At 63.7% G+C, this 23,163-nt stretch overlaps 1 protein-coding gene across 5 annotated transcripts; it reads left to right on the forward strand.

The window, feature by feature from the left end:
• Positions 1–171: 171 nt before the first annotated feature.
• Positions 172–21,748, forward strand: TNK2 (tyrosine kinase non receptor 2). 5 transcript variants are annotated; one of them, XM_058843628.1, is made up of 16 exons: positions 172–431; positions 10,751–10,928; positions 11,060–11,130; positions 12,332–12,544; positions 12,622–12,774; positions 12,971–13,248; positions 13,325–13,451; positions 13,541–13,687; positions 14,041–14,135; positions 16,834–17,028; positions 18,430–18,521; positions 19,034–19,078; positions 19,295–20,610; positions 21,027–21,122; positions 21,212–21,339; positions 21,446–21,748. In XM_058843628.1, exons 2-16 carry the CDS (start codon positions 10,766–10,768, stop codon positions 21,450–21,452), a joined length of 3,126 nt encoding a protein of 1,041 aa, XP_058699611.1. In that variant the 5' UTR covers positions 172–431; positions 10,751–10,765; the 3' UTR covers positions 21,453–21,748. The 5 variants fall into 5 exon arrangements, with proteins under 5 accessions (XP_058699611.1, XP_058699612.1, XP_058699609.1 ...); XM_058843629.1 differs by lacking the exon at positions 172–431 and adding an exon at positions 7,244–7,267; XM_058843626.1 differs by lacking the exon at positions 172–431 and adding an exon at positions 9,491–9,702.
• The last annotated feature ends 1,415 nt before the right edge of the window (positions 21,749–23,163 follow it).

The raw sequence follows: 23,163 nt of genomic DNA on the forward strand, positions 1-23,163 counted from the left end.
CTGTCCTCCCCACTCCGTCATGCCAGTCTCACCTTCTGCTTTACAAACACCACATCCCGAGAAGTTGCACTATTTGGATGAGTGGCAGGTTCTCCAGGATCCCAGCTCGCACTTTATGGGCTGTCCCGGCCTAGCTCTGGTCCCTCCTCTTCCCCCGGGGATGATTTACTTATTGGAAAGACGTCGTTTCCCGCAGCTCCTGTCCGCTCCTGGCAGGGCTCTCTCCCTGCGGTTGCTGTGCGAACTGGCCCGAGAGGCCGGGCCGGGGCTGCGGGAGCCCTGCTGCGGCCGGGCAGCGCCAGCCCCGCCGGGACGGAGGGAACGGGGAACAGCCCGTCCCAACTCACCTGGGAGCAGGGATTTTTGGCAGCGCAGGGCAGCCCACATCCCCGGTGCAGCGGATCTGTCCCGGGGCCTGGCGCTGCTCCGCGGTGAGTCTGTCTGTCACCCGTGCTCATCCGCTTGTCCGTCTGTCCGTCCTCACCCCCGCCGTTACGTAAAGCGGCGGGCGGCGCCTTTAAGAGCGGGGCCGGGGGCGGGTCGGGGGCCGTCCGGGCTCCCGGCGGCGGCGGCAGGAGGAGGCGGGGGGGCAGGAGGGGAGGAAGGGGCGGCGGAGCCGGAGCTCTAGGGGCGCGGCGCGGGGGGGCTTCCCCAGCGTGCGGGGCCGGGGCGGGGCCCGCACCGCGTGCACCATCCGGGGGCAGGGGGCGAACGGGGTGCCGGAGGGCGGGGGGTTGAGCCCGGCGGTGCCGGAGGGCGGCGGGGTGGCCCCGGGGGTGCAGGAGCAGGGGGGCTTCACGCGCGGCGTGGAGGAGGCGGGGCTGGGGGCGCTGCCCCGCGGCCAGGAGCTGGTGGCCGGCGGCGGGGAGCCGAGGGGCGGCGGGGGGCCGGGCCGGTGGCACTGGGTGCCGCTGGGCGAGCGGACGAGCCTGCAGGAGTGGGGCGAGCGGCCCGGGCCCGTCACCGCCCTCGGCAGCCCCAAGCCGGGCGCAGAGCCGCGGCGGCCCCGGGAGCGGGGGGCGGCGCGGGCGCGGCGGCGGGCGCGGGGCGCGGAGGAGGCGGCGGCGGGCGGCAGCCCCGGGGCACGGAGGGCGCGGGGCGCGGTGCGGGGTGTGCAGGAGCACGGCCCCAAAGTCCGGCAGGAGCAGGGCCTGGCCCGGCGGGCGCAGCAGGAGCGCGGCGGGGGGCGGCGGGACGCGGCGAGCCCCCCGGCCCGCGCCCGCTGGTGGGTGCGGCGGGGCCGGCAGGAGGAGGGAGAGGCCCGGGGCGGAGTGCAGGAGGAGGGCGAGCTCTACCCGGGGGAGCAGGAGCACCCCGGCGGCAACCCCGGCACGCGGACCCCGGCACACCGCCCGAGCCGCAGGAGGTCCGCCCGGGTGTGAGGCCGCAGCCCGTGCCCGGTGCCCGCTGCCCCGGGGGTGATCCCAGCCGCGTCCCGGACGTCCCCGGCGTCGATCGTCGCACCCCGCCCCAGCAGGTGTGCGGGCTCGTCCCGCCTGGCATGCCGGCTGTCTGGAGTGCCGCCGTGCCCGTCCTCGCCCTCCGGTGACGCTGCAGACCCGGCGCAGGATGCGGTGGCAGTGGTGGTGAGCGCAGAGGTAAGGAACGAGGCGCGACCCCGTAGTTGGGGGTGCTGCGAGGGGCAGGGGGGTTCAGGGTCTGGCACTTTGCTGCTGCCCGGTTGACATCTGAGTGTGCCGGTGTGCTGGCACCGTGCCCCGCAGTACTGCGGGCTGCGGTGCTGCCCTCGTGCCCAGGCACTGCGGGACTGCTCAGTCCCGGCCGGCAGCATGCCCGACCTCCTGCTCCAGCTGCCAGGGCAGAGCAGGCAGCAGGGTCTGGTGTGAGTGGGTGCCTGGTGCCCTTGAACTCTCCTAAACCACAGCGGAAGCTGGGGGAAGGTTGTTTTTTGGTTTTTGTTTTTTTTCCTGGAGAAAAGGCAGCTTTGCTCTTCCTCTTTCCTGGGCTCGTGGGAGCTGTGGCACTGAACAGAGGATCCTTGTCCTCCTGGGCCAGCCCTGCGCCTCGGGGTGTTGTACTGTGGCCGAAACCCCGAGCAGCAGTGAGGTGCGGGGAGCCTCTGACCGCCGGCCCAGCGTGCAGCACCGTGGCTGTGCCCAGCTGTGTTGTGGCAGTTTTTCTCTGAACAGTCCAGGACCGTTGGGTACTTTTGGTCTTTGTTGGTTTTGCTATTTTTAATAAAAGTTTGAAGTTAAACTTGGTAAGGTGGTGCTGACAGTCCAGACAAGGCTTCCAGCGTGCTGGGCAAATCCTGCTCAGCTTTTCCCAGCGTGATCAGACCCCTTGGCCTCTCTGAAGCAGCAGCTGGGGAGGAGGTTTGGAAGTGGCCAGAGGAGCCCGGGCAGGGACAGTGTCTCCGGCGGCAGTGCTGGGGCTGGGCTGTCTGGGCAGGACAGGCTGGGGCAGAGCCTGGCGCTGGCACTTCCCCACACCCTCACCGCCCTGGGGCCGCTTGGTGCAGCGGGAACACCGGCGTGTCCCGGTGCTGCTGGGCTCAAGCACCGGCTCAACACCCTGCAAAGGGTGTCCCTCTTGCCAGGTGCTGTGGGCTCTGGAGGTTGTGCATTCCCCCCCTCTTACTCAGCCGCTCATTGAGCTGGCTCAGGGCAAAGCTGTGAACAAAGTTTTTGGGCTCTGGGCTTTGCAAAAGTCTCCCCAAAACAGGATCTCTCTCATGGGGTGTCTTTGAGCAGATCTGTGCTACCAGGCACCTCTTGAGGGTCCAGGACGGAGCCCGGGTGCTGCGCACCCATCCGGAGCCGCGGCCTTGCCCGCAGTGCCAGCCCCGAGCCCGCTGCTCCCCGCAGGGAGTGGTGGGTAGGAGCAGCTTCCGCATCCCCCGACGGGCCGCGCCGAGGCCTGGGGCTGCAGGGTGGGGGCTGTGCAGGCTGTGCAACCTGTTACCAACCCCTGGAGCTACCCGAGCCTCGTTAGCCAGGTATTTGTTAGTGCAGGGTGGGGTGTAGTGGGTATGGCTGAGGGGGCTGGCGGTGCCTTCCTCCTCCTGGGGCAGCTGCCAGCCTGCAGTCCCACCGTGACTCAGCCTCCGCCGGGCAAGAGGGGCCCTCGTAAGCAGAAGAGCAGCCCCCACGGGACCATGAACTACTGTGAGCTTGTAGCCAAGCTACAAGGTCCTAAACAATTGCAGGCTAGACTTGACACTTTGCCCCGGAGAGGTCCCATCCTGCCCCTGGAGCCACCTGGGTTTTGACTTCAGTTGTGTCCATGAGGAATGGTAGCTCTCAGGGGCAAAGCGCTCTGGGGAGCATTGCCCACTTGTGTGGGTTTAGGGGGACAGGAGGAGGCTCTGCTTCATGCACAGCCCCTGCCAGGACAGGAAGACTTAGAAGAAAGTGTTGGTCCATCCCTTTGCTGAGCAGCCCTGGGGAAGGGCCACTGCTCCCTCTGCAGCCTGGCTAATTAGGGTGCAGTCAGTTAGTGCTAATGACTGGCAAAAGACTGAATGTTCTGGCCAGGATGATGTGCTGCTCTGCTGCTGGGGAACTGCGGGGATTGAGCCTTTATCCCCCTTCCAGCTCTAGGGGTCACAACTCACCTGCTCCCAGCCCGAAGGGGAGATGCTGCTGTGTGGATGTGGCTTTGTGCCAGTCTGGCCTGAGACCCGACAAACTTATTTTGTGCCAGCTGCAATCTGGCCCAAGGACACAACCTGTACTGGGGTGGAGATGGGGGTACTGCTGGCAGCACCCCGGGGTGGAGGGGCCGGTTGGACCCAGGGCTCAGGGTGCATCCTGGTGCCCCCCTTCCCTGGCAGGATTGGGGGTGAAGCTCACCTGGGGGGCAAGTTCACAAAGGCTCTTCCAACTGCCTTGGTAGACTGGGTCATTACTCTGGATGCAGAGAGACTTCCCAGACATTAACCCCCAGGAAATCTGGAGCGTCTGGAGTGGAGAGATGGGGGTGCCAGGCAGGGAGGCCCATTTGGAGCTCTCCCACTTCACCTCAGGGGGACCTTGTGGCTGGTGTCACCCAAGCCCTGACATTCTGCCCCCTCACACACTGCCCAGTTTGCTGTGACACTGGGGCTGGCACTGCTCAGGGACCCCCACAGTGCTGTCCCTGTGGCCCAGGTGAGATCAATGTGGGTGGCCAGCAAGCACAAACCAGCCTTGCAGCAGGGCAGGGTGACAGGGTCACTACTTTGGCAATGACACCAGGGCTCAGTGATGCCAAGCCTGCTGCCCTTTCCACCTTCCCAGCAATGAGGGTGCCTGGGACTGTGGGTTTACATGTTTGTCCCCAAAACACTGCACTGTGACTCTGCCTTGGTGGGAGAGCTTGGGACTGAGGTGAGGATCAGTTATGGAGTCAGCAATTGCTGCCCGTGCCAGTGAGCTGGGAGGTGAAAGACAAACTAAGCCCGCCCCAGCTCGACCTGCGTAGAGGATTTAGCAGAGGAAAGAGGCTTAGGGAGGGGATTGGGGTTGTGCTGGGATGGGGGGGCCCCCCCACATGCCTGTGTCTTTCCTTCCCACACAGCCACTGCTGCAGGCAGGGGCTCGGAGCAGGCGATGCTCTGTGCTGGACAGCAGGATCAAGGCATGGGGCCAGGCTCTGGGAGCCCAGAGATGGCAGCAAGGAGGAACCTGGCACCTCGGCCTCCCCGGCCACCCCTACCACAGGGGTCACCAGCTCTCTGTGCTGGCCCCCCAAGACCTCCTGCTTGCTCCATCCAGCCAACCAAGCAGCATCAGGTGCCAGCACCGAGGGAGGTAAAGCACTCACTGGTGTGGGGGTACGTGGGGTGGCACAGTCCAGCGAGGGGCTGGGGACGGTCCCTGGGGAGCTGGGTGGCAGCAGCATCCCACAGATGGGCGGGATGCTGGTGGCAGCCCTGCCTCTGGTGGGAGCAGGGTGTGTTTGTACGCGTGGATATGTGCGTGTCTGCACACCTGCGCCATGGCAGCCGGGCTGGGGAATGTGTCACCACAATTTGGGGCCGCCCTCGGGGCCCTGCCAGGGCTGAACAAGCCAGCCTGGGGTGACGGTGCGGCTGCCCTGCTGCCGCCGCAGTCAGTGAGATCACTTCCAGGCGACACAGCTGCCAGGAAGGTGGCAGGCAGGTGGCAGGCGGGCCGTGACAGTGAGCAGGGTGATGTGATGGAGGTGAGTGGGGAACCCCATCGCCCTCTGGGAGCTTGTTTTGGGGACCCACCAGTTTATGGGGCCCTCTGTGAAGGGCGGTGGGTGTGGGGGATGCTGTGGCACTTGTCCCAGGGATGTGGGGCCAAATGTGGTGTCCCAGAGGGCTGGGGAGCGCCAGTGTCCCCACAGAGGGGAGGGACACCTTGTGTTCAGTGTGACTGTCACACCCTGGAGAGTAGAAGACAGCGCACCCCATCCAGTGCTTGTCGTTGTGGTGGGACCCCCCCGCAGTGTGGGAATTCCAGGCAGGCGAGTCAAGGCTGGCAGGGCACGATGCCGTTTCTCCCCTTGTAGTGTACCTCAGCATTATGGCGTCACTTAAGCCTGGGCAAGCCAAGAGGACCCGATTTGTGGGGGTGCGACCCAAATCCATGCCCAGGGCTGTGGGGACGGGGGCTGTCCCTACTCATCCCCACAGCATCGCCTTGACAGGGCAGGCTGGTGAGGGTTTTGGGGTAGGTAGCACAGGGCGGTTGGGTCCGGAGGGAAGGTGGCACACATAGCACGTGCATCAGTCACCGTCCTGTGGCGTGCCAGCGCGGTGACGCCGGCGGGCCGTGCGCGGGGGCGGCTCGCTGCTCCCACGCCGCAGGCTCGGCCCGCCTCGGCTCCACGGCTGAGCTCACCTCCGTGGTATGGCAGGAGGAGTCGCCAAGGGGCTGTCCCCGCCCGGCCCCTCAGCCAGGGCAGATGCCCACCGGGATTGGGGGTGTTTGTTTCTCTGGAGCACGGAGAAGGGAAGGGGGGGCAGGACACGCTCTTGCCCCCTGCCTTGGCACGTTGGCAGCCTGGTGTCACTCCTTTGACTACACCAGGTTCCCAGAGCTCTGGGGGGCGGAACAGTGATGGGTCGTGAGGGTGCTTCTGGAGGTCAGAATGGGGCATCATGCCCTGTGGCATTGGCATGAGGAGCAGATTGGTCCCTGGGGACTCTGCTGTGCCCCAAAGGACAGGCAGGTCACAGGGGTCTTTGACGGGGCTGCAGCATCCCAACATCCCCCGATTTCAACCTCCTTACAGCTCTGGCCCGGGGGCGGCAGAGGGACTGTGGCTGGGCAGCGTTGGGGTGCCAGTCCCGATGTGCAGGTGTGGGGGTTCCCCATCCAGGGGGGTGGCTTCCTGCTGGGAGCTGTGCCAGCTGCAGCAGCGCCTGGCAGAGATCTAGGAGACCCCCAGCCCCCTACGAGGGGGTGGCGGGAGAGGATTGATCCTGGCGTTGCTTTCGGACCCCCATCCCAGCGGCACCCCCGGGGCCTGGCTGCTGTCCCAGCCCTGCCGTGCTTGCGCCAATGCTGCCGGTCGCTGCGGAGCAGCCATCTTCCCAGTGCATCCCATCCCCCTCTGCCTGCGCAGGGAAGCGGGAGGGATGCTGGGGATACTGCCAGCGCCAGAGCCCCCACATCCCTCTGCAGGTGCCTCCCTACCCATCCTGCCTGCCATAGAGCCCCGGCTGCTTGACGATGGTCCCCCCTCATCCTCCTCCTCCGCCTGGTTGCCTGGTGCACCGCGCCGGGCTGCGGGGAGAAGGGGGCTGCGAGCGCGGCGCTGGCGGCGATGCCACCACCTCTCCACTCAGGAGCCGGAGCAGGGACAGAAGGTGTGCGGCTGGGCTGCCGCGCCGGGAGGAAGACAGTGGTGCCAGGCTGGGATTGGGGTGAGAATAAGCGCTCAAGGGGTTGTCCCCCTTCTTTTTTCCCTTTTCGGCTGCATCCCTCCATCCATCCTCCCCCCCAACCCCCATCATTGCCGTCGCGGTCACCTTCACCCTCTCGCTGTTTTCCGGAACTGCAGCAACTTTCTGCCATGTGATCCCAAACCCGGCTCCAGCCCTCGCCGCCCCCAGGCAGACGCGGGCGTCTCCGCAGAGCCCCCCACTCGCTGCGCCGCAGCCGCCGCCTCAGCCATGGGCGAGAGATGCGACTACCAGCGCTTGAGCAGCGCCGAGGAGGAGGAGGAAATGCACGGCCCCCTGCCCCACAGCTTCTCGGACAGCACCGGGCAGCGGGCCCTGCGGCTGGGCAGCAGGCGGCCCACGCCACCCCCCCGGCAGGACATCGCCCCGGGCATGCCGTGCCGGCGGGTCAGTGGGGGGGAATCGGTAGAGGGGAGCAACGGGAGGCACCTGGCTGAGCTTGATGGCACCAGGATGGGCTTGGATTGGCAGCTGACATGGAGCACAGGGGGTCCCTGCATGCCATCTCCCCTCTGGAATGTGCTGTACCTCACAGCATCTGGGGCAGCATGACACCCCCCCTTATTCGGCTGTGCTCCCATCCTGACCCACGGGAGGGGGGCTGCCTGCTGCTTCTTGCTGGGGAAACGGTGTGAGGCAGCGAGACTCAGCTAAGCCTGGCACAGCTCGTGGAGGGGGGGCACGGTGCCCAGCGCAGGATGCCGTTCCCCAGCTGCAGCACTGCAACCAGGCGGTGGCCCTGCAGTCTGCCGTCCGCATATGGGGGTGTCCCTGGGGGATGTCAGGCTTTGCATGGACGTGGGCAGTGTGTAGGTGTCATTAGGAATAGATGTAACGGGGGGGAGGGAAGGGGGAAAGGTGGGTGACTGACCCCCCCATGTGCTAGCTCGGACGGGCGTGCGCGCTGCCAGGCAAGCGCGGAGGGCGACGAGCCTGCCACAGCGGGGGTGGGCACTCGTGGGCGCGCAGGGGGCCGGCGGCTCCAGGTGCGCGTCGGGCGGAGGCGGGAGCGGGCCGGTGCCGGCGGCGCCGCGGTGTTTGCACACGTGCGGCCGGGCAGGGCGGCAGCCGGGGCTCCGCGGAGGGGACGTGCGTGGGGGGCGGCTGCGGTTGTGCAGGTGGCGGAAGGCAGGCGGGGGGAGATCGCTCCTGTGTGGTCCTGGGCTGCACGTGAGCGTCCTCACCGCGCACCGTGAGTGAGCCAGGGTGCACGTAGGGTGCGTCCCTGGCGCTGCAGGGGTGGGTTGGCATGGCAGGGGCGTGAAGGGCGCCGAGGGCCGAGCAGTACCTGTGAAGCGGGTCTAGGGGATTTTTGACTTCCTCACCTCAGGATGGCAGGACCTTGCTGGCAGGACTCCTTGCCCAACTCATAGTCGAGGTTGTGGGATCACTCCCTGTGCCTGTGGGTCTATTGCGGAGAGGGAAACTGAGGCACGGAATCTCCCCTGGCATGGTGGGCAAAGCTGGGTTCCCCATTCCCTTTTGGAAACCTGTACTCCCGATGTGAGCACTGAACTGGGTAGCCTCACCTGGCATTTGGGGGTGCCGGTGCCAGTGGGTGCCGTTTCTGCGTGATGGGGGTGATGCTCTGTCAAGGCAGGGCGGACACCGTCCCCATCCTCGGTGTCCCCTGAGCTGGGACGGGGGAAGCTGGCGCGTGGCAGAGGTTGGTGCCGAGGGCACTGTGCCCAGTTGTCCCTAGTCAATGGGCTTCTTGTGCCCGGTGCTTCTGCTGCCGGGTGCCAGCTGGGATCCCAGTAGCAGTGGAAGCCCCAGTAGAGACTCCTCTTGGGGATACACATAACTCCCTCTTAGCCGCCCCCGTGGCACAGCAATGGCCACGGTTTGGGGGGCCAGGCAGGTGGGGGCTGAGGCAAGAGGTTGCTGAGGGTCTTTCCTCTCTCACGCTGTGGCTGCCGGCATGACCAGCTGTTCTCCCTGGGGAGCCCGCGGGCGGACACCACTGCTGGGGTTGGGTGCCAGCCCCACCAGGGAAGGGGAGCGAGCACCAGGGTGCTGGTGGCGCCCCACAGCAAAGCCCCGTGGGGGCTGGCAGCTGGGCAGCGGATATGTTTGCCGAGCCAGAACCTCCCCCCGCAGTGCCCATCGCCCTGGCATCATGCCTGTGGCCTCGGTTGGGGAGCAGAGAGCCGGATGTCTCTTCTGCCTCCCTCCCTCCCTGCTTCCTGGGGGAGAAACTGAGGCCTGGGAGCGTTTCCCAAGGCCGGGGCGAGTTTCCATGGCAATGGGAGCGGGGGTCCGGGCTCCCAGCTGCCGGCGACCGCCGAACAAGGGAGAAAGCGGGACATTGATGGGAGCCCGGCCCCTTGGGCGCGCGTCCCAGCCCGGCTGAAAATAACCCTCCTGGGCAGTGCTGCGGGCAGGCGGCCGGGACCGAACCCCGCTGCCAGCGAGGGGTCCCCAGGAAGCGGCTCCAGCCGGGGGAGTGACCCCCAGCCCTGCCTGCCGCCACCCCCCGCCCCGGCCCCGTTGCGTTGGGGAAGGGGAGGGCCGGCCGGCCAGAGGATCGAGAGCCGGATGGAAGGAGGGGCAGAGCCACAGCCCGCGTCCGGCCGACGGACAGCCCGAACCCCCTGTCCGCTCCAGGGGTGTCTGTGGGGCGGTCGAGCCCAGGGGACATCTCTGTAGCGCAAATGAAGGGACTGCGGGTGCCCCGGCTGCAGTGAGCGGGCTCCGCCGTGGGACTCCAGCACCGGGGAAGGGACATCGGCGGTGCCAGGGGCTGGCAGCCAGGCAGGATGCGACGCTTCCAGGCTTTGCACCGATCCTTCCCCTTCCTCACCCGCTTCCGCCTCTACCGAGTAAGTGCCGACCCTCGGGCAGACCCTACGCTGGCCGTTGCCCGGCTCTGTCCCCATCGCCTGCGGACAGGGGAGCCGCAGCTCCCTTCGCCCCGTGTGGCCCCGCTTGCCCCCATGCGCCCCCGTGCCCAGCTGCTCGCCGCGCCCGCCGTATTTTTAGCCCAGTGCCGAGGACTGTAATTGCGGTGACGCGGCCAAGGGAGCCGAGCACAGCGGGTGAAGACGCCAGGGGCCATGTCATCTCCCAGGGAAGAGGAGAGGATGGAGGGAGCTGCCGCGCTGTGGAGCTGGGATGGCTTGTCCCAGCCTCCCGCTCGCTCTCAGCAGGAGGAGGCAGAGCCATATCCCTTTCCAGAAAGGTGGTGGTTAAAGTGAGGGAGAGCCTCAATATGCAGGGATGGGGAGTGGGGGGAGCATGGGGCTCCAGCCCTTCTTCTTTGTGCCCTGGCATGGCTGGGGGCTGATGCCGGCAGCACTGGGGTGCCCTGTACCTCAGCGCTGGAGCAACAGGACCCTTCAGAGGCCCAGATGTTCCTGTCTGTCCCCTCCTTGTGTCTTCTCACTGAGGTGTCACCACCTATGGCAGAGGAGACCCTCTGTGAGTCTGTACTACAACTCAGCCAAGTGTGCGGGCATGCCAGGGGGCAAGGTCCCTGCTGGGGACAGCTGTCACCTCCCTACTCAGTGCTTCCAGCTGAGCAGAGGGAACTGGGCAGGCACATCTGTCCTGAGCTTCTGCCTTCTGTGTCCTTGGCACCCCTGACCAGGGGATAGCCTGTGCTGGAAATGCAGGCGTGGGCTGGTATTTCTGTGGGCAGGACAGGGCAGACTGGAGGGCCTTTCCTATCTTTGAGGGTCTTGCTGATTGGGGTGCCTCTCCTGGCCTCCTCCAGAGAGGTAGTGACACGCTCAGGAGATGCTTCCATTAGTATCCCTCACAGCAGAGCCCCAGCCTTGGTTCTAAGCTCCTCTGGGTGGCTCCCCAGTGGGGACAGGGCAGAGGGGAGTGGAGCAGGGTTGCCCCTAACCCAGCATTGTGTCCCAGCAGAGGCTGAGCTGTAGCATGCAGGCAGAGGAGGGCACAGACTGGCTGCTGGAGCTGCTCACCGAGCTGCAGCTGCAGCAGTACTTCCTGCGCATCCGAGACGAGCTCAACGTCACACGCCTCTCCCACTTCGAGTACGTCAAAAATGAGGATCTGGAGAAGATCGGCATGGGACGCCCCGGTGTGTACATCCCCCCAAACCTCTCCCCTTACCTGTGGCTGGATGTGCAGCATCTTTTGAGAAGCTGACAGGAGCATATGGGGCTGGAGGGGACTCCTACCCCAACTTGTGACAGTCTCTGTGTCCTGCAGGCCAGCGGCGGCTGTGGGAGGCAGTGAAACGGAGGAAAGCCATGTGCAAGCGGAAATCCTGGATGAGCAAGGTAGGGATGGGAGAAGGACAGGTGTGGCAGAGAAAATAAGGCAGACAGGAACAGCAGGACCTTTCAGGGGTCCCCCACATCCCTGGAGGCTGACAGGGAAATGAGCTGAAGGCCCTGCCATCCATGCCTCACCTGTGGTGGGACCTTGCCACTGTGTGCCCCAGTCCCCCTCAGGCTCCTGGGTCACTTCCCAGCAAAGCTGGGACAGCCCTGCTGCCACAGCACTTGGAAAATTCATTCCCCTCACGTTATTTGCCTCTTTGTCAGGAAACTTATTTGCAGTGAGTGAACCAGAGAGCCTTGCTCCAGACAGCTCTGTGGGCAGCAGTGCCCAAGACACTGCCTACCCTTCTGCCTCACAGCAAGGGGGCAAAGCCTTGTACCTGCAAGCTGGGACGCACTGTGACAGGGGACCTTGGGATGCTCACGTATGCCCTGACACGATTGCATCCAAAGCTGGTACTGCTGGCACCCTATAGCACCTGGCAGCCCAGAAGAGCAGAGTTTGGTAGAGCCCAGTTTCCCAGCTGGGAACTGGGCCATGGCCTCTCCCCTGCATGACTTGTCTGTGCTGAGACATGATGAGGATGGGCTTTTAATAGAAGGCTACTTCTATTAAAGAACAAATAGCAGAAATGCCACCTCCCACCCCAGACACATGCTGGGCCCAGCCCCCACGCACCCTGCGTCAAGGCTGGGATGGACCCTGTCCCATGGGGCACATCATCCGTTCCAGCTGAGGAAGATGGAAAGAGAGCCCATCCCTTCTGAGTGGTGGTAGCCAACACACATTGCAAAGCCCACATCGCTGCAGGGATGTGTCACCACACTCAGCCCAAGCTGGAGGTTTCCTTTGGCTTTGTGCCCAGGCACACTGTGTGGCCTCAGCCTGGCCAAGGAGTGCCCAGGGCACTCTGGCTACCAGCCTGGTTTGCTGTGGCTGCTGGGGAACTGCTGCAGAGCTGCTGCAAGAGGAACAACCCCTTCCCTCCACGATAATCACAGTTCAGTGTGCTGTCTGCAGGAGGAATGGAACTTTTCCCACAACCAGCCTTCTTTGGGTCATCACCAGTTAGGGGTCATCACTAGGTTCCGGTGTGTTACAGCCGAGGCAAGGGGTTGTGCCAGCACTTCTCACTTACAGATCCAAGGGCTTGGGGTGTTTCCATGCCCACGTTTCACCTTCCTCCATGTCCCACAGGTGTTCAGTGGGAAGCGCCCAGAGTCGGAGCTGCCGCCCCAGCCCCAGAGTACCTTCCGCAAGCCTCCCACACCACCACCCCCTGAAGCTGGGGGCCAACACTCCCTCACGTGCCTTGTGCGGGAGCGGGACCTCTCAATCTTTGAGAAGCTGGGCGACGGCTCCTTTGGTGTTGTGCGTCGTGGCGAGTGGTGCACACCTGCTGGCAAGACGGTGAGGGGCTGCTCTGGGGGGTGGGGAGCCACGCACAGGGGAAGACACTCCAGAGCTCATCCCTTCTTTGGCCATAGCTGAATGTGGCAGTGAAGTGCCTCAAGACCGATGTGCTGAGCCAGCCGGAGGCACTGGACGACTTCATCCGGGAGGTGAATGCCATGCACTCCCTGGACCACAGGAACCTCATCCGCCTCTATGGCGTGGTGCTGTCCCACCCCATGAAGATGGTGAGTGTGGGGAGATGGGGCCCACCCCAATGACACCCCCATGAGGAGGTCCCACATGATGGCATGAGCAAAGCCAGGCTGGGTCTGCACCCCAAGTGCTCTGCTGGCATCCTCAGTAAGGCATAAGAGGGCTGGAAGACAGCCCAACTGGGTGGCCCTGGACTGACCCTTTTGCTGTCCTCATCCTATGGCCCAGGTGACAGAGCTGGCCCCGCTGGGCTCCCTCCTGGACCGCCTGCGGAAGAACCAGGGCCATTTCCTCATCTCCACCCTGTGCCAGTATGCCATCCAAGTGGCCAAGGGCATGGCCTACCTGGAGTCCAAGCGCTTCATCCACCGCGACCTGGCTGCCCGCAACATCCTCCTGGCCTCCAATGACCTCGTCAAGATTGGGGACTTTGGACTGATGCGGGCACTGCCCAAAAATGATGATCACTACGTGATGCAGGAGCATCGCAAGGTCCCCTTTGCCTGGTGAGCCTTGGGGAGAAGGAGGCCTGGTGGTGCGGCACCCATGACCTTCTGATGCTCATGTCCTTTCCCCCTGTAGGTGTGCTCCTGAGAGCCTGAAGACACGCACCTTCTCCCATGCCAGTGACACCTGGATGTTCGGAGTGACCCTCTGGGAGATGTTCACTTATGGTCAGGAGCCTTGGATTGGCCTCAATGGCAGCCAGGTAGGTGTAGCAGGGACCTGCCCCCTCGCCTCACCCTGCTGGTGCTGAGTGGGATCTGGGACACCCTGACAGGACATCCTGTCCAACAGATCCTACACAAGATAGACAAGGAGGGTGAGCGGCTGCCACGGCCTGAGGACTGTCCCCAGGACATCTACAACGTCATGCTGCAGTGCTGGGCACACAAGCCTGAGGACCGACCCACCTTCGTGGCTTTGCGAGACTTCTTGGTGGAGGTGGGTGAGCAGGGAGGGGGACAGGAGCCCCAGCACCCTGTCCTGCCAGCTCTGCTCAAGCATGGATAGAACTAAGAATATTGCCGAGGTGGGAGGTGACATGGGGGAGCTCAGGCCAGGTAGCCCTGCAGGCTGGGAGGTGGAGGGTGGTGACATGGTTGCAGCAGGAAGCATCTGTTTGCTGCCTTGCCATCACACACTCCAGGGATGTGACAGCTGAGGAGGGGCTAGTGGTGATGCTGTCTCTTGTCCATTTTTGGGTCCTCCCTGCCCTCCTTTGGGCTGGGCCTGGCCTCAAAAGAGGATGGACACGTGGGGGCTGCGTCCCCTATCCTCACCCACCTCTCCCCCAGGCTCAGCCCACCGATATGAGAGCGCTGCAGGACTTTGAGGAGCCAGACAAGCTGCACATCCAGATGAACGACATCATCACTGTCATTGAGGGCAGGTACTGCATGGGAGGGTGGCAGGTATTGTAGAGGGGGGGAATGCCCTGCCTGCCAGCCTGCATCGGGATAGGGAATGGGGAGACTGGGCACTGGCAGAGCTGTGGGAAGCAGGGCGGGGAAGGGGTGGCTCTGCCCCCAGACCGGCTCTGCTCTGGCCATGTACCCCGTGGCTGGGCAGAGCTGGTATGTTTGCAGTCCCCCAGGCAGTACAGCATCGTGGGGCCACCCCGGTGTGGGGGGCACAGCCCTGCCCACAGCCCTGCCCGCACCATCCCTGCTGACTCACCCCACTGTGCCCGTGGGTTTGCCCCGGGAAACTGCACGCCCCAGGGCCGCTCCCTGCTGATAGTGGTGGGGACGTGCCACCAGCACCCGGAGACGTGCTGCTGTCATCGGGCCGGGAGGGGCACCGTGGCACTCGGTACCATGCTGCCAGAACCTGCTGTACTGTGGGCTCCTGCTGACCACGCCAGGGCACAGCCACCCCCTCCACCGCCCCAGGGACCTGGGACTGGAGGCCTTTTTGTCCCTGCATCTCTATCCCAGGATGTGCCTGTCACCTTCCAGCTGGGGGAGAGTGGGGACCTGCCAGAGGAGTTCGGTGTGCCCGCACTAGAGCTGGCCTCCCAACCCCGAGGGGAGGAGGAGGAGGGCTCTGTCCTTGTCCCTCCCTGTCCCCCGCCCCGGGCCGGCTCCCCGCGGTTAGTCACAACCCGGGGTGAATCAGGCCGGGTTTGTGTGTCTGCAGGGACCGGCTGCTCCCGGTCCGCCGCCGCGGGGATGACTCTTGCCCAGGGTCTGGCAGTTTAATTGCAGGGAGGGGAGGGGAGGGGAAGCAGCGTCGGCGGAGGGAGGGAAGGAGCGGCGGAGGGCGGTGCGGCCGCGCCAGAGCGCCTACATCGTCCCTGCCGCCGCATCGCGGCCGGGCTGCGGGTCCGCGCCCCCCGCCCCACCGCCGGCCCCAGGTGAGCCGCGGAGGGAAGAGGGGCTGGAGGTTGCCCGTGGGTCGGGAATTGCCGGGAGTGGAGTAGAGCTCGGGCGCAGCTTCCCCTGCCTCAGTTTCCCCGAGGGACTCCGGTCCTTGGTGACCCCCGGTGGGTAGGTTTTGGGGGTGCGGACTCAGGGTACACGCGGTGGGTTCAGCAGCCGGGGGGTGGCAGAAGCCCTACCGACTGCCGGTTCTCCGGTAGTGGGAGCCCCCTCCCCGTGCCTCAGTTTCCCCGACAGAAGCCACCCCTCGTCGCGCTGCTTGTGGGGATGCCCGGGCAGAGCTGGCGGGGGGAAGAGGGGGCTGCTGCCGGGGGCCGCATCCGGCCCTGCCGAGGCCGCCCGGGGCACCGTAAACACCCCCCACCCCTTTTCAAGCCCCTGCCTGTCGTTCGGCGGGCGCCGGGTGTGCGTACGTGTGTGTGGGCAGGGGCAGGGACCTCCCTGAAAGCCCCCCGGGGACCCAGCCGCTCGTGGGAGGGGGCTGTCGTGGGGAGAGGAGCCAGGACAGCAGCGGAGCGGGTTTGTGCCGGGGTACCGAGCTCGGGTTCGGTGTGACCGAGGTTGGGAGCAGGGAGAGTGGAGGGATGGCCCGGCTGCAGCATCCCTTCGTCGGGACGTGGCGGTGAGGGGCGCAGGGAGGGCGAGTGGAGGGGACTTCCCGGGGAGGGAAGCTGTTCCCCCACCTCCCCCAGCCTGCCGCGGGTGAGGGAGGATAGCCGGTACTGCCGGGGCTCTGCCGAGGGGTCCCGACGCTGAGTAAGGCGGCTGGCTGGCGGCAGCGGGAAGGTAAACAGGAAAAGGGCTGAGCTGGTGGCCGGGGGTGACTCACAGGTGACTCCAGGAAACTGTGGGGCCCGTGCCAGCCTCGCCAGGCTGGCACCCACGCTGCCACTGCCCCCTGCCCACAGCACACCCTGCCCATGGGGAATGGATGACAGGCAGGGGGGTAGCTTAGGGTCAGAGCCCCCCACCCCCCATTTATTTGGCACAGTGCTGGGTGGGGTACACCACTTGGGATGCCTTTCCCTGCCCCATCCCTATTCCTCCCACCAGTACCTCTGGGCTAGATGACCACCTCATCCCCCCCAGAAGTGGCTGCATCCTGGGCAACTCCTTGGGGACACAGTGGGGAGCAGTACCTCAGGGTGGCCTGGGCCACTGAGGTGGCTCCAGGAAGACTGACAGCCTAAGCCTACCAGCTGTCTTTCTGCCCATCTTCCCCTGCCTGCACAAGCCTGCACAGGGCCCATTGATAACGTAGGAAGGGAGTGAGGAAAACTCCACAGATGTCTGTCCCCCATATGGGCCCCCATCAGACACCAAGGGTGTTCCCTGTGCCATCCTTTAGTGGATGGGGCACAGAGGGATCGGTGACAAAGAGCTTGCAGACATCACCCCAAAGCTCCTGCGTAGCTCGAGGCAGCAAGGAGGAGGAAGTGGCGTACCTTTTGGGACACAAGCACGGAGCTTTGTTCCCCACTTCTTGCATTTCCAGCACCACCAGGTGCAGGGACCATGTTGGGTAGGAGCCAAAGCATACTGCCAGTGTAGGGTTGGGATCCTGGGCACCCAGGGACCCTTCCCAGTTGTGTCACTGCATGCCTTCATGCACTTGGACAAGTCACCTTGCCTCCTCCCCACCACTGGAGCAGGTGTTTGTCAACCTCCCATCCCCTCATCAGTAACAAGGTCCTTTTTATTCCTTAGGGCCGAGAATTACTGGTGGCGGGGTCAGAATAAACGGACCCTAAAAGTGGGCCAATTTCCCCGAAACACGGTGACCTCGGTGGCAGGGCTGTCAGCCCACGACATCAGCCAGCCGCTTAAAAACAGCTTCATCCACACAGGCCATGGAGACACCAACCCGCAGCACTGCTGGGGGTTTCCCGATAAAATTGATGAGTAAGAAACTTTTTGTCTTCTCTGCATCCTCTGCCTGCTCCCTCCCTTCCCTGCTGCCCACTGGGCTCGGGAGCAAGACGCGGCTTGGCTACTGCCCCCCTTTCCCCCCCATGAAGCATCTCTTTCTGCCTCTGCCGTATTGGGAATGGTGCCTGTGGGTACAGTCCCTGCAGCTGGACTAACTTCCTTGCCTCTTCCTACTAATGGGCTTATGGACGTGGGGGGCTGCTGTGCTTGTGGCTGTCCCAGGGGGGAGACCTTTGTGGCTGTCCTGGGGAAGGGAGACATCAGTAAGCACCACCCCAGAGGTGGCCATGTTACCCCAAAACACTTTTGGGGTGTCCCAGGGCTGCTAAATGTGCGCAGCTTGCAGCCTGTCCCCACGCTTCTAACAGCATGAGTCTTTCTGGAAAGCAAAACATGAAAAAAATCTACCAAAATGATTTTTTTCTCCACCCTGCTCTATCAGAAGATATCTGGCTGGACTGTGACAGGGGGAAGGGGGGCTGGGTGCTTGTTTTCCAGTGTCCCACATACTCTCTGCCAGGTGGGATTGGTTGTGTGACAGAGAGCAGGAGCACCTTGTCAAGGAGCATGTGGGGGTCTCTCCCAGCACTGGGCTGGAGCGATGAGGGAGGTCAATGTGGTGGGGGACACGACAGGATTTCAAAAACTGGAAGACTCCTGGTGGGTAGGGCCAGCTCCTGCGCTAGGCTCGGTCCATCCCCTGTGACCATGATCCCAACTGCTGTTTGTTATCCAAGGCCTGGAACAGCTCTGCCGGTGCCCTCAGTCCCAGCCTGACCCCTCCACAGCACCCGTGTCATGGGCTGTGCCGGCGGCCCTCGGAGGGCTGAACCGAGGCGCCGTGCACACGGATCTGGCTCGTGCCCCGGCAGGCCTCCCCGCGCCCCGCTGCGTGGGCACGGGCGCTGGGTACGTGCTGCCCGGGCTGCCGAGAACGCACCGAGCTCGGCACACGCCCAAGCCTTCGGGCTGCGCCTGCTCCCGCCGGCTCCCTGGCTTGCGACGGCTCGCCCGGGCCTCCCGGCACCCACCGGCACGCGGTACCGGGGCATCCTGCCTTGGGCACAGCATCGCCCCGGTGCTGGAGGGCTGTCCTGGGCACCACATGCTGCACAAGTATCCTGGACACAGCGCAGGCAACCACAGACGCATGCGGAGCCGGAGATGGGTGGGGTGATACTGGGACGGCACCAGGCTCTGTGCTGTAGCACTGGAAGCCTCTGGGTGTGTTGCCCCAGCACTCACAGGAACGGTACTCACCAGGCGCGGTTGTGTGGTGGGGGAGCTGTGGGGTGTCTCAAGGCACAAGCCTGGGAAGCAGAGGGTCCCACATGGCCCCTGCTGACTTCTAGGCACTCTCTTCTCTCCCCACAGGCTGTACCTGGGAAATCCCATGGACCCTCCTGACATTTTAGGTGTGGACCCGAGTGCTGCCAGACCTACACAGCTTCCAGGGAGGGCTAAAAGTGAGTGGCTTCTCTCCTTTCTCCTGTCCACCAGCTGCACAAAGCCTCCATCCCTGTACCCTGCTGCCGGGGTGATGAGCTGGACTCTCTCCTTTCTGTCTCTCTGCTGGCACTTGCTTTTTGCAGAGTGGGGAGAACTGGGGTGATGGGACATGTTGTCACCTGGCCATATGCCACTGCCAGCAGCATGGGCAGTTGGTGGCTCTGCCTGGCTGGACTCTGCTCTGCTGCCCTTCATCCGAGTCCCTTGTCCCCTCCCAGCCTCCCACAGCTGGGCTCCCCAAGGTGGGGGATCTCAGTGGAGCTGCCGTGGGGAGGGAACTCGGATGCTGTGCATATGTCCCAATCCCCATAAACCTACAGCTTGGGGGGAGGCTTCCCAACAGCATCCTCCCCATGCCCCATTCAGGAAGTGGGACACAACAAAGCATGCACCCTGTTAACAAGCACCCTGGCTGCCACTTCTCTGTTCACCCTGTGCTTCCCCTTCTGTTGGGTTCTCTCCTCTGCAGGGCAGCCTCCTCCACGCCCACCTCAGCCTACCGTCCTGCTCACCAGTAAGTTTGGCTTCTTTGCGTGCTGCTCTTCCTTCTTCACAGCCTCTTTCTTTTCTCTCTTACCTGACTGGCCTGGGGCAGGTGCCCTGGTATGCCTTGGGAGCAAAGAGGGCTGAAACTACGGGGTGTTTTGGGGGCTTGGAGATACAGATGCCCCTTCTTGCACCCTAGGGATGGGTGCTGGGACCCTCACCATTCCTCTTTGTCCCATTCCAGAGCCTTGCTATGACCCCGTTAGTGAGGAGGAGGAGGGTCTGCCAGGGGGTCTCCGGAAGCTCTGCCTGAAGAAGCCAGGCACAGGAAAGGGTCTGCGGCCTGTCAAGCCATCAGCACGGGTACCGGGCACCAAGGTGGGCGAGCGGCAGCCCGGACGGCTGGCAAGCGAGGGGCCAGCAAGCAGCGAGGTGACCCTCATTGACTTTGGGGAGGAAGTGCCCCAGGGTAGCCCCTCTCCAGTGGGGGAGCTGACAGCCCCATCATTAGCCAAGCTGGCCATGGAGGCCTGCTCTTTGCTGGACAAGACCCCACCACAGAGCCCCACACGGGCTCTACCTCGGCCTCTCCACCCCACGCCAGTGGTGGACTGGGATGCCCGGCCCTTGCCCCCACCGCCTGCCTATGATGACGTGGCACAGGATGAGGACGATATTGAGGTCTGCTCTATCACCAGCCCCCCGAGCCGACGGGGCAAGACCAACTATGGATTTGTGGATGAGAGTGAGCGGGGACCGGTACTGGAAGACAACCTCTTCCTGCCCCCCAAGGAGACCAAACAGCCCAGCATGACACAGACCACCGAGCTCTTCGAGGAGCTGCAGCAGGAGTGCATGAAGAGGCTCAACGTCCCTTTGGGACCGGCTGCACCAGCTGATGACAAGCCCCAGATCCCTCCCCGTGTCCCAATCCCGCCCCGGCCCCTTCGCCGCAATGAGCCTGGGCGCTGGTCAGGGGACCTTTCCCCAGCTTCGGGGGGTGAGGAAGACCGGCCGCCCCAGATCCCCCCACGGGACCCACTGTCCCAGCCCACCTCCCGGACACCCAGCCCCATGGCTCTGCAGGTGGGCTCCCCCCAGCAACGTGCTGCCCTCTGCTCCTGCCTCTCCACCTCACCAGGGAAGCCCATGCCCACCACACAGAGCTTCGCCCTCGACCCTAAGTACGCCACCCCCAAGGTCATCCAGGCGCAGGGCAAGGACTCCTCCAAGGGACCCTGCATCCTGCCCATCGTGAAGGATGGGCAGAAGGTCAGCAGTACCCACTACTACCTGCTGCCCGAGCGCCCTGCCTATCTGGACAAGTATGAGAAGTTTTTCAAGGAGGCTAAAAGCCCTGAGGAGGTGCCAGCGTCCCGCCAGGTCACCACAGCCACCGTCCGTCCCATGGTGCAGCAGCCACTGCCAGACTGCAAGGCCAACTTTTCCTCCAACAACAGCAACCCTGGGCCCAAGTGCCTGGTGAAAGCCTCCTGCAGCCTCCAGAAGATCGTTTACGATGGGCCAGATGTTTGCCGTTCTGCTGACAAGATCCGTCTGGTAAGTGGCACCCCCCAGCATCCATGAGAAGTGGGCTCACATGGGCAAGAGCTTTCCCCACCCCATGCCTCAGTTTTTGCAAGTTCAACCCCAGGAGATTGGCTAGAAGAAACCCCAGATGTGCAGGGGGACATAAGTGTCACTGCAATTCCAAAATGGGAATTGAAGGCCCTGGGGAGGAGGAGGGTGGCTGTTGCTATGGTACCCCTGGTCTTTCTAGGCTGAGGATATTGTGGCCCACCCAAGCCCAGGAGAGATTTAAGATCCCAGGGATGAGAATGATCCCAGCTCCAGGTTGATAGTGCTCCCTGAAGACAGAACCAGGGATGGGGGGCAGCCCCAGTAGTCCCCACTTCAGTCACAGGCTTCTTGCTGCCCAAGGGTGGCAGCAGACAGTGACCACAAGCTCCCCCCAGGTGCAGGACACGGTGCATGGTGTGACCACCGAGGAGTGTCAGGCAGCCCTGCAGAACCATGGCTGGAGCATCCAAAGGGCTGTCCAGTACCTGAAGGTACAGCACACCCCTGTTCCCTCATCACAGCTCCAGCAAGAGTGGTGGCACTCCTGTCACCCTTCTGGCCATGCCCTGTCCCCTTGCAGGTGGAGCAGCTCTTCTGCCTGGGGCTGAAGTCCCGTGGTGAGTGCCAGCGAGTGCTGGAGATGTTCGACTGGAACCTGGCACAGGCCAGCTCCCACCTCCTCGATACCTACAGCGCCACCCGCCCGAAGTAGGGACATCAATGTTTTTGAGGGGGCAGTTCTCTATGCCACACTGCTCTGGGCAGACTGGCACCATCACCCCTCCTGAGTTCATGTCCTGTGCTCTCCTTACAGGTGGTGACAGCGGGGATGGGGCGAGCTGTGTCAGATCTGGAGGAGGCATCTCACCATGGGGCCAATCCCGCCACCTCCACCCACACAACGTGCTGCAGGACTCTGGACTGAGCCCCCACTTGAGGGTGGAGACACCCCAAAAGGGACCCTGCCTAGCACCACAGACTTTCCAGGGTGCTTGTGCCCTGGCCTTGGCAATGGGCTTCATTCCCTGGCCCCTTGTTGAATTGTTTTTGTAAAGAGAAATGTAATTTTAATATATATATTATGTATATATATAAAAATATTCTATGGAGAGGAGGAGGGTGCCTGTGGCCGTCTCCCAGGTTTATCTCTGCCGACACACAGGCACAGGCCACATCTCCGTGGGTGCTGGTTCCTCCCTGCAGGCAGCTGCAGCTGTGATGCGCTGTGGGATGAAGCTCCAGATGGGACTCAAGGACTCTGGGAATCCCCAGAAAGCTGTGTGACATGGGCACCTATAAAACCTCCTGCTCAGTCCTCCCAGGCTGCTTTAGGGTGCAAAGTTTTCCCCATCCAGGGCTGCTGGAGTTAGTCCCAGTATATCCCACCCCCAGGCCTGATGCCTGAAGGCTGGGCATGGCTTTGCCTGCTCTGAGTGGGTAGTGCTTGCCTGCAGGGGAGCCCCCCTTGCCCGGTGCCCCGCGGCTCCCGGCTGCCGCCTGACTCATGCCCGGGCAGGGAGTGGCGGGACCGGCGTCGCCCCCACCCACGCGAGGGGTGTTGTGCAACCGGGTGCCTCTGCCGCAGATGGAGCCGGGAGCAGGTGCGGGAGTGGAGGGGTGGCTCCTGTGGGGTCAGAGCCGGTGTCAGTGCTCGCTCCCTGCTCCAAGTGGCTATCGGAGCCCCTTAGCTGGGTTTCCTGCTGTGCTGCCTTTTAGCAGCATCAGGAAGGGATCTTGGGATCAGGTGGAGAAGGGTCTTAGTGCCCAAACCCACCAGGTCCATTGATAGTGGTGGTACCTGCTCCCCAGGAGACCCTGTTCCAGAGCTGATGGCTTCAGGGGAGAGACCGTGCCATACGCAGTGAGGAAGGGCTGCTTTGGCATGACCATGGATCCATCCCTGGCTACATCCTGTGCACCCCATCCACAGCTCCCTCAGCTCCGGTCCCCTGGCCCTCCCTGAGCATGGGAGCAGGGAGCTGGTGCTGCTGTGAGCACGGTCACGCATTGCTGCTTGGGACTTTGTTTTCCTATGTGAGGTGTAGCCACCATGGCAGGGCTGTCAGTGAAGCGGGGAAGGCACAACACCATCACTGACTTACTTCCCTCTCCTTAAGTGACCCTGGAGCTGGGTGAGACCCTATGAAGAAGCAAACGCATTTGCTGCAGTGGCCTCACTGGGTCCGTTCATGCAGTTGGGTTCATCCAGCCTCTTGTCTCTGGTGGAAGGTGACCTGCAACCCAGGGCAATGCCCGGCCCCGCCACCTATGCGGGAACAGCTCTCCCACTCCATCCGGGTTTGTGTGGGCGTTTGCCGCGATGTGCAGATAACGCCTGGGACCGGCAGTGCCGAAGGGGGGACAGGGCAGGGTCAATATGCGGGACCCCAAGGCACCAGCGGTAGCCTGCTCCTTCCTTCTTCCTCCTTGGTGACGAGCCAACCCCTGCCAGGGGTTATTGGCCATGCAGCCAAGTGTGGAGGGACCTGACAACAACCAAGAGGGTGGATGGGGGTGCAGAGCCCAGGACTG

This window comes from Poecile atricapillus, chromosome 8 (genome assembly GCF_030490865.1).
Source record: "Poecile atricapillus isolate bPoeAtr1 chromosome 8, bPoeAtr1.hap1, whole genome shotgun sequence".
Classification (NCBI taxonomy): Eukaryota; Metazoa; Chordata; class Aves; order Passeriformes; family Paridae; genus Poecile; species Poecile atricapillus.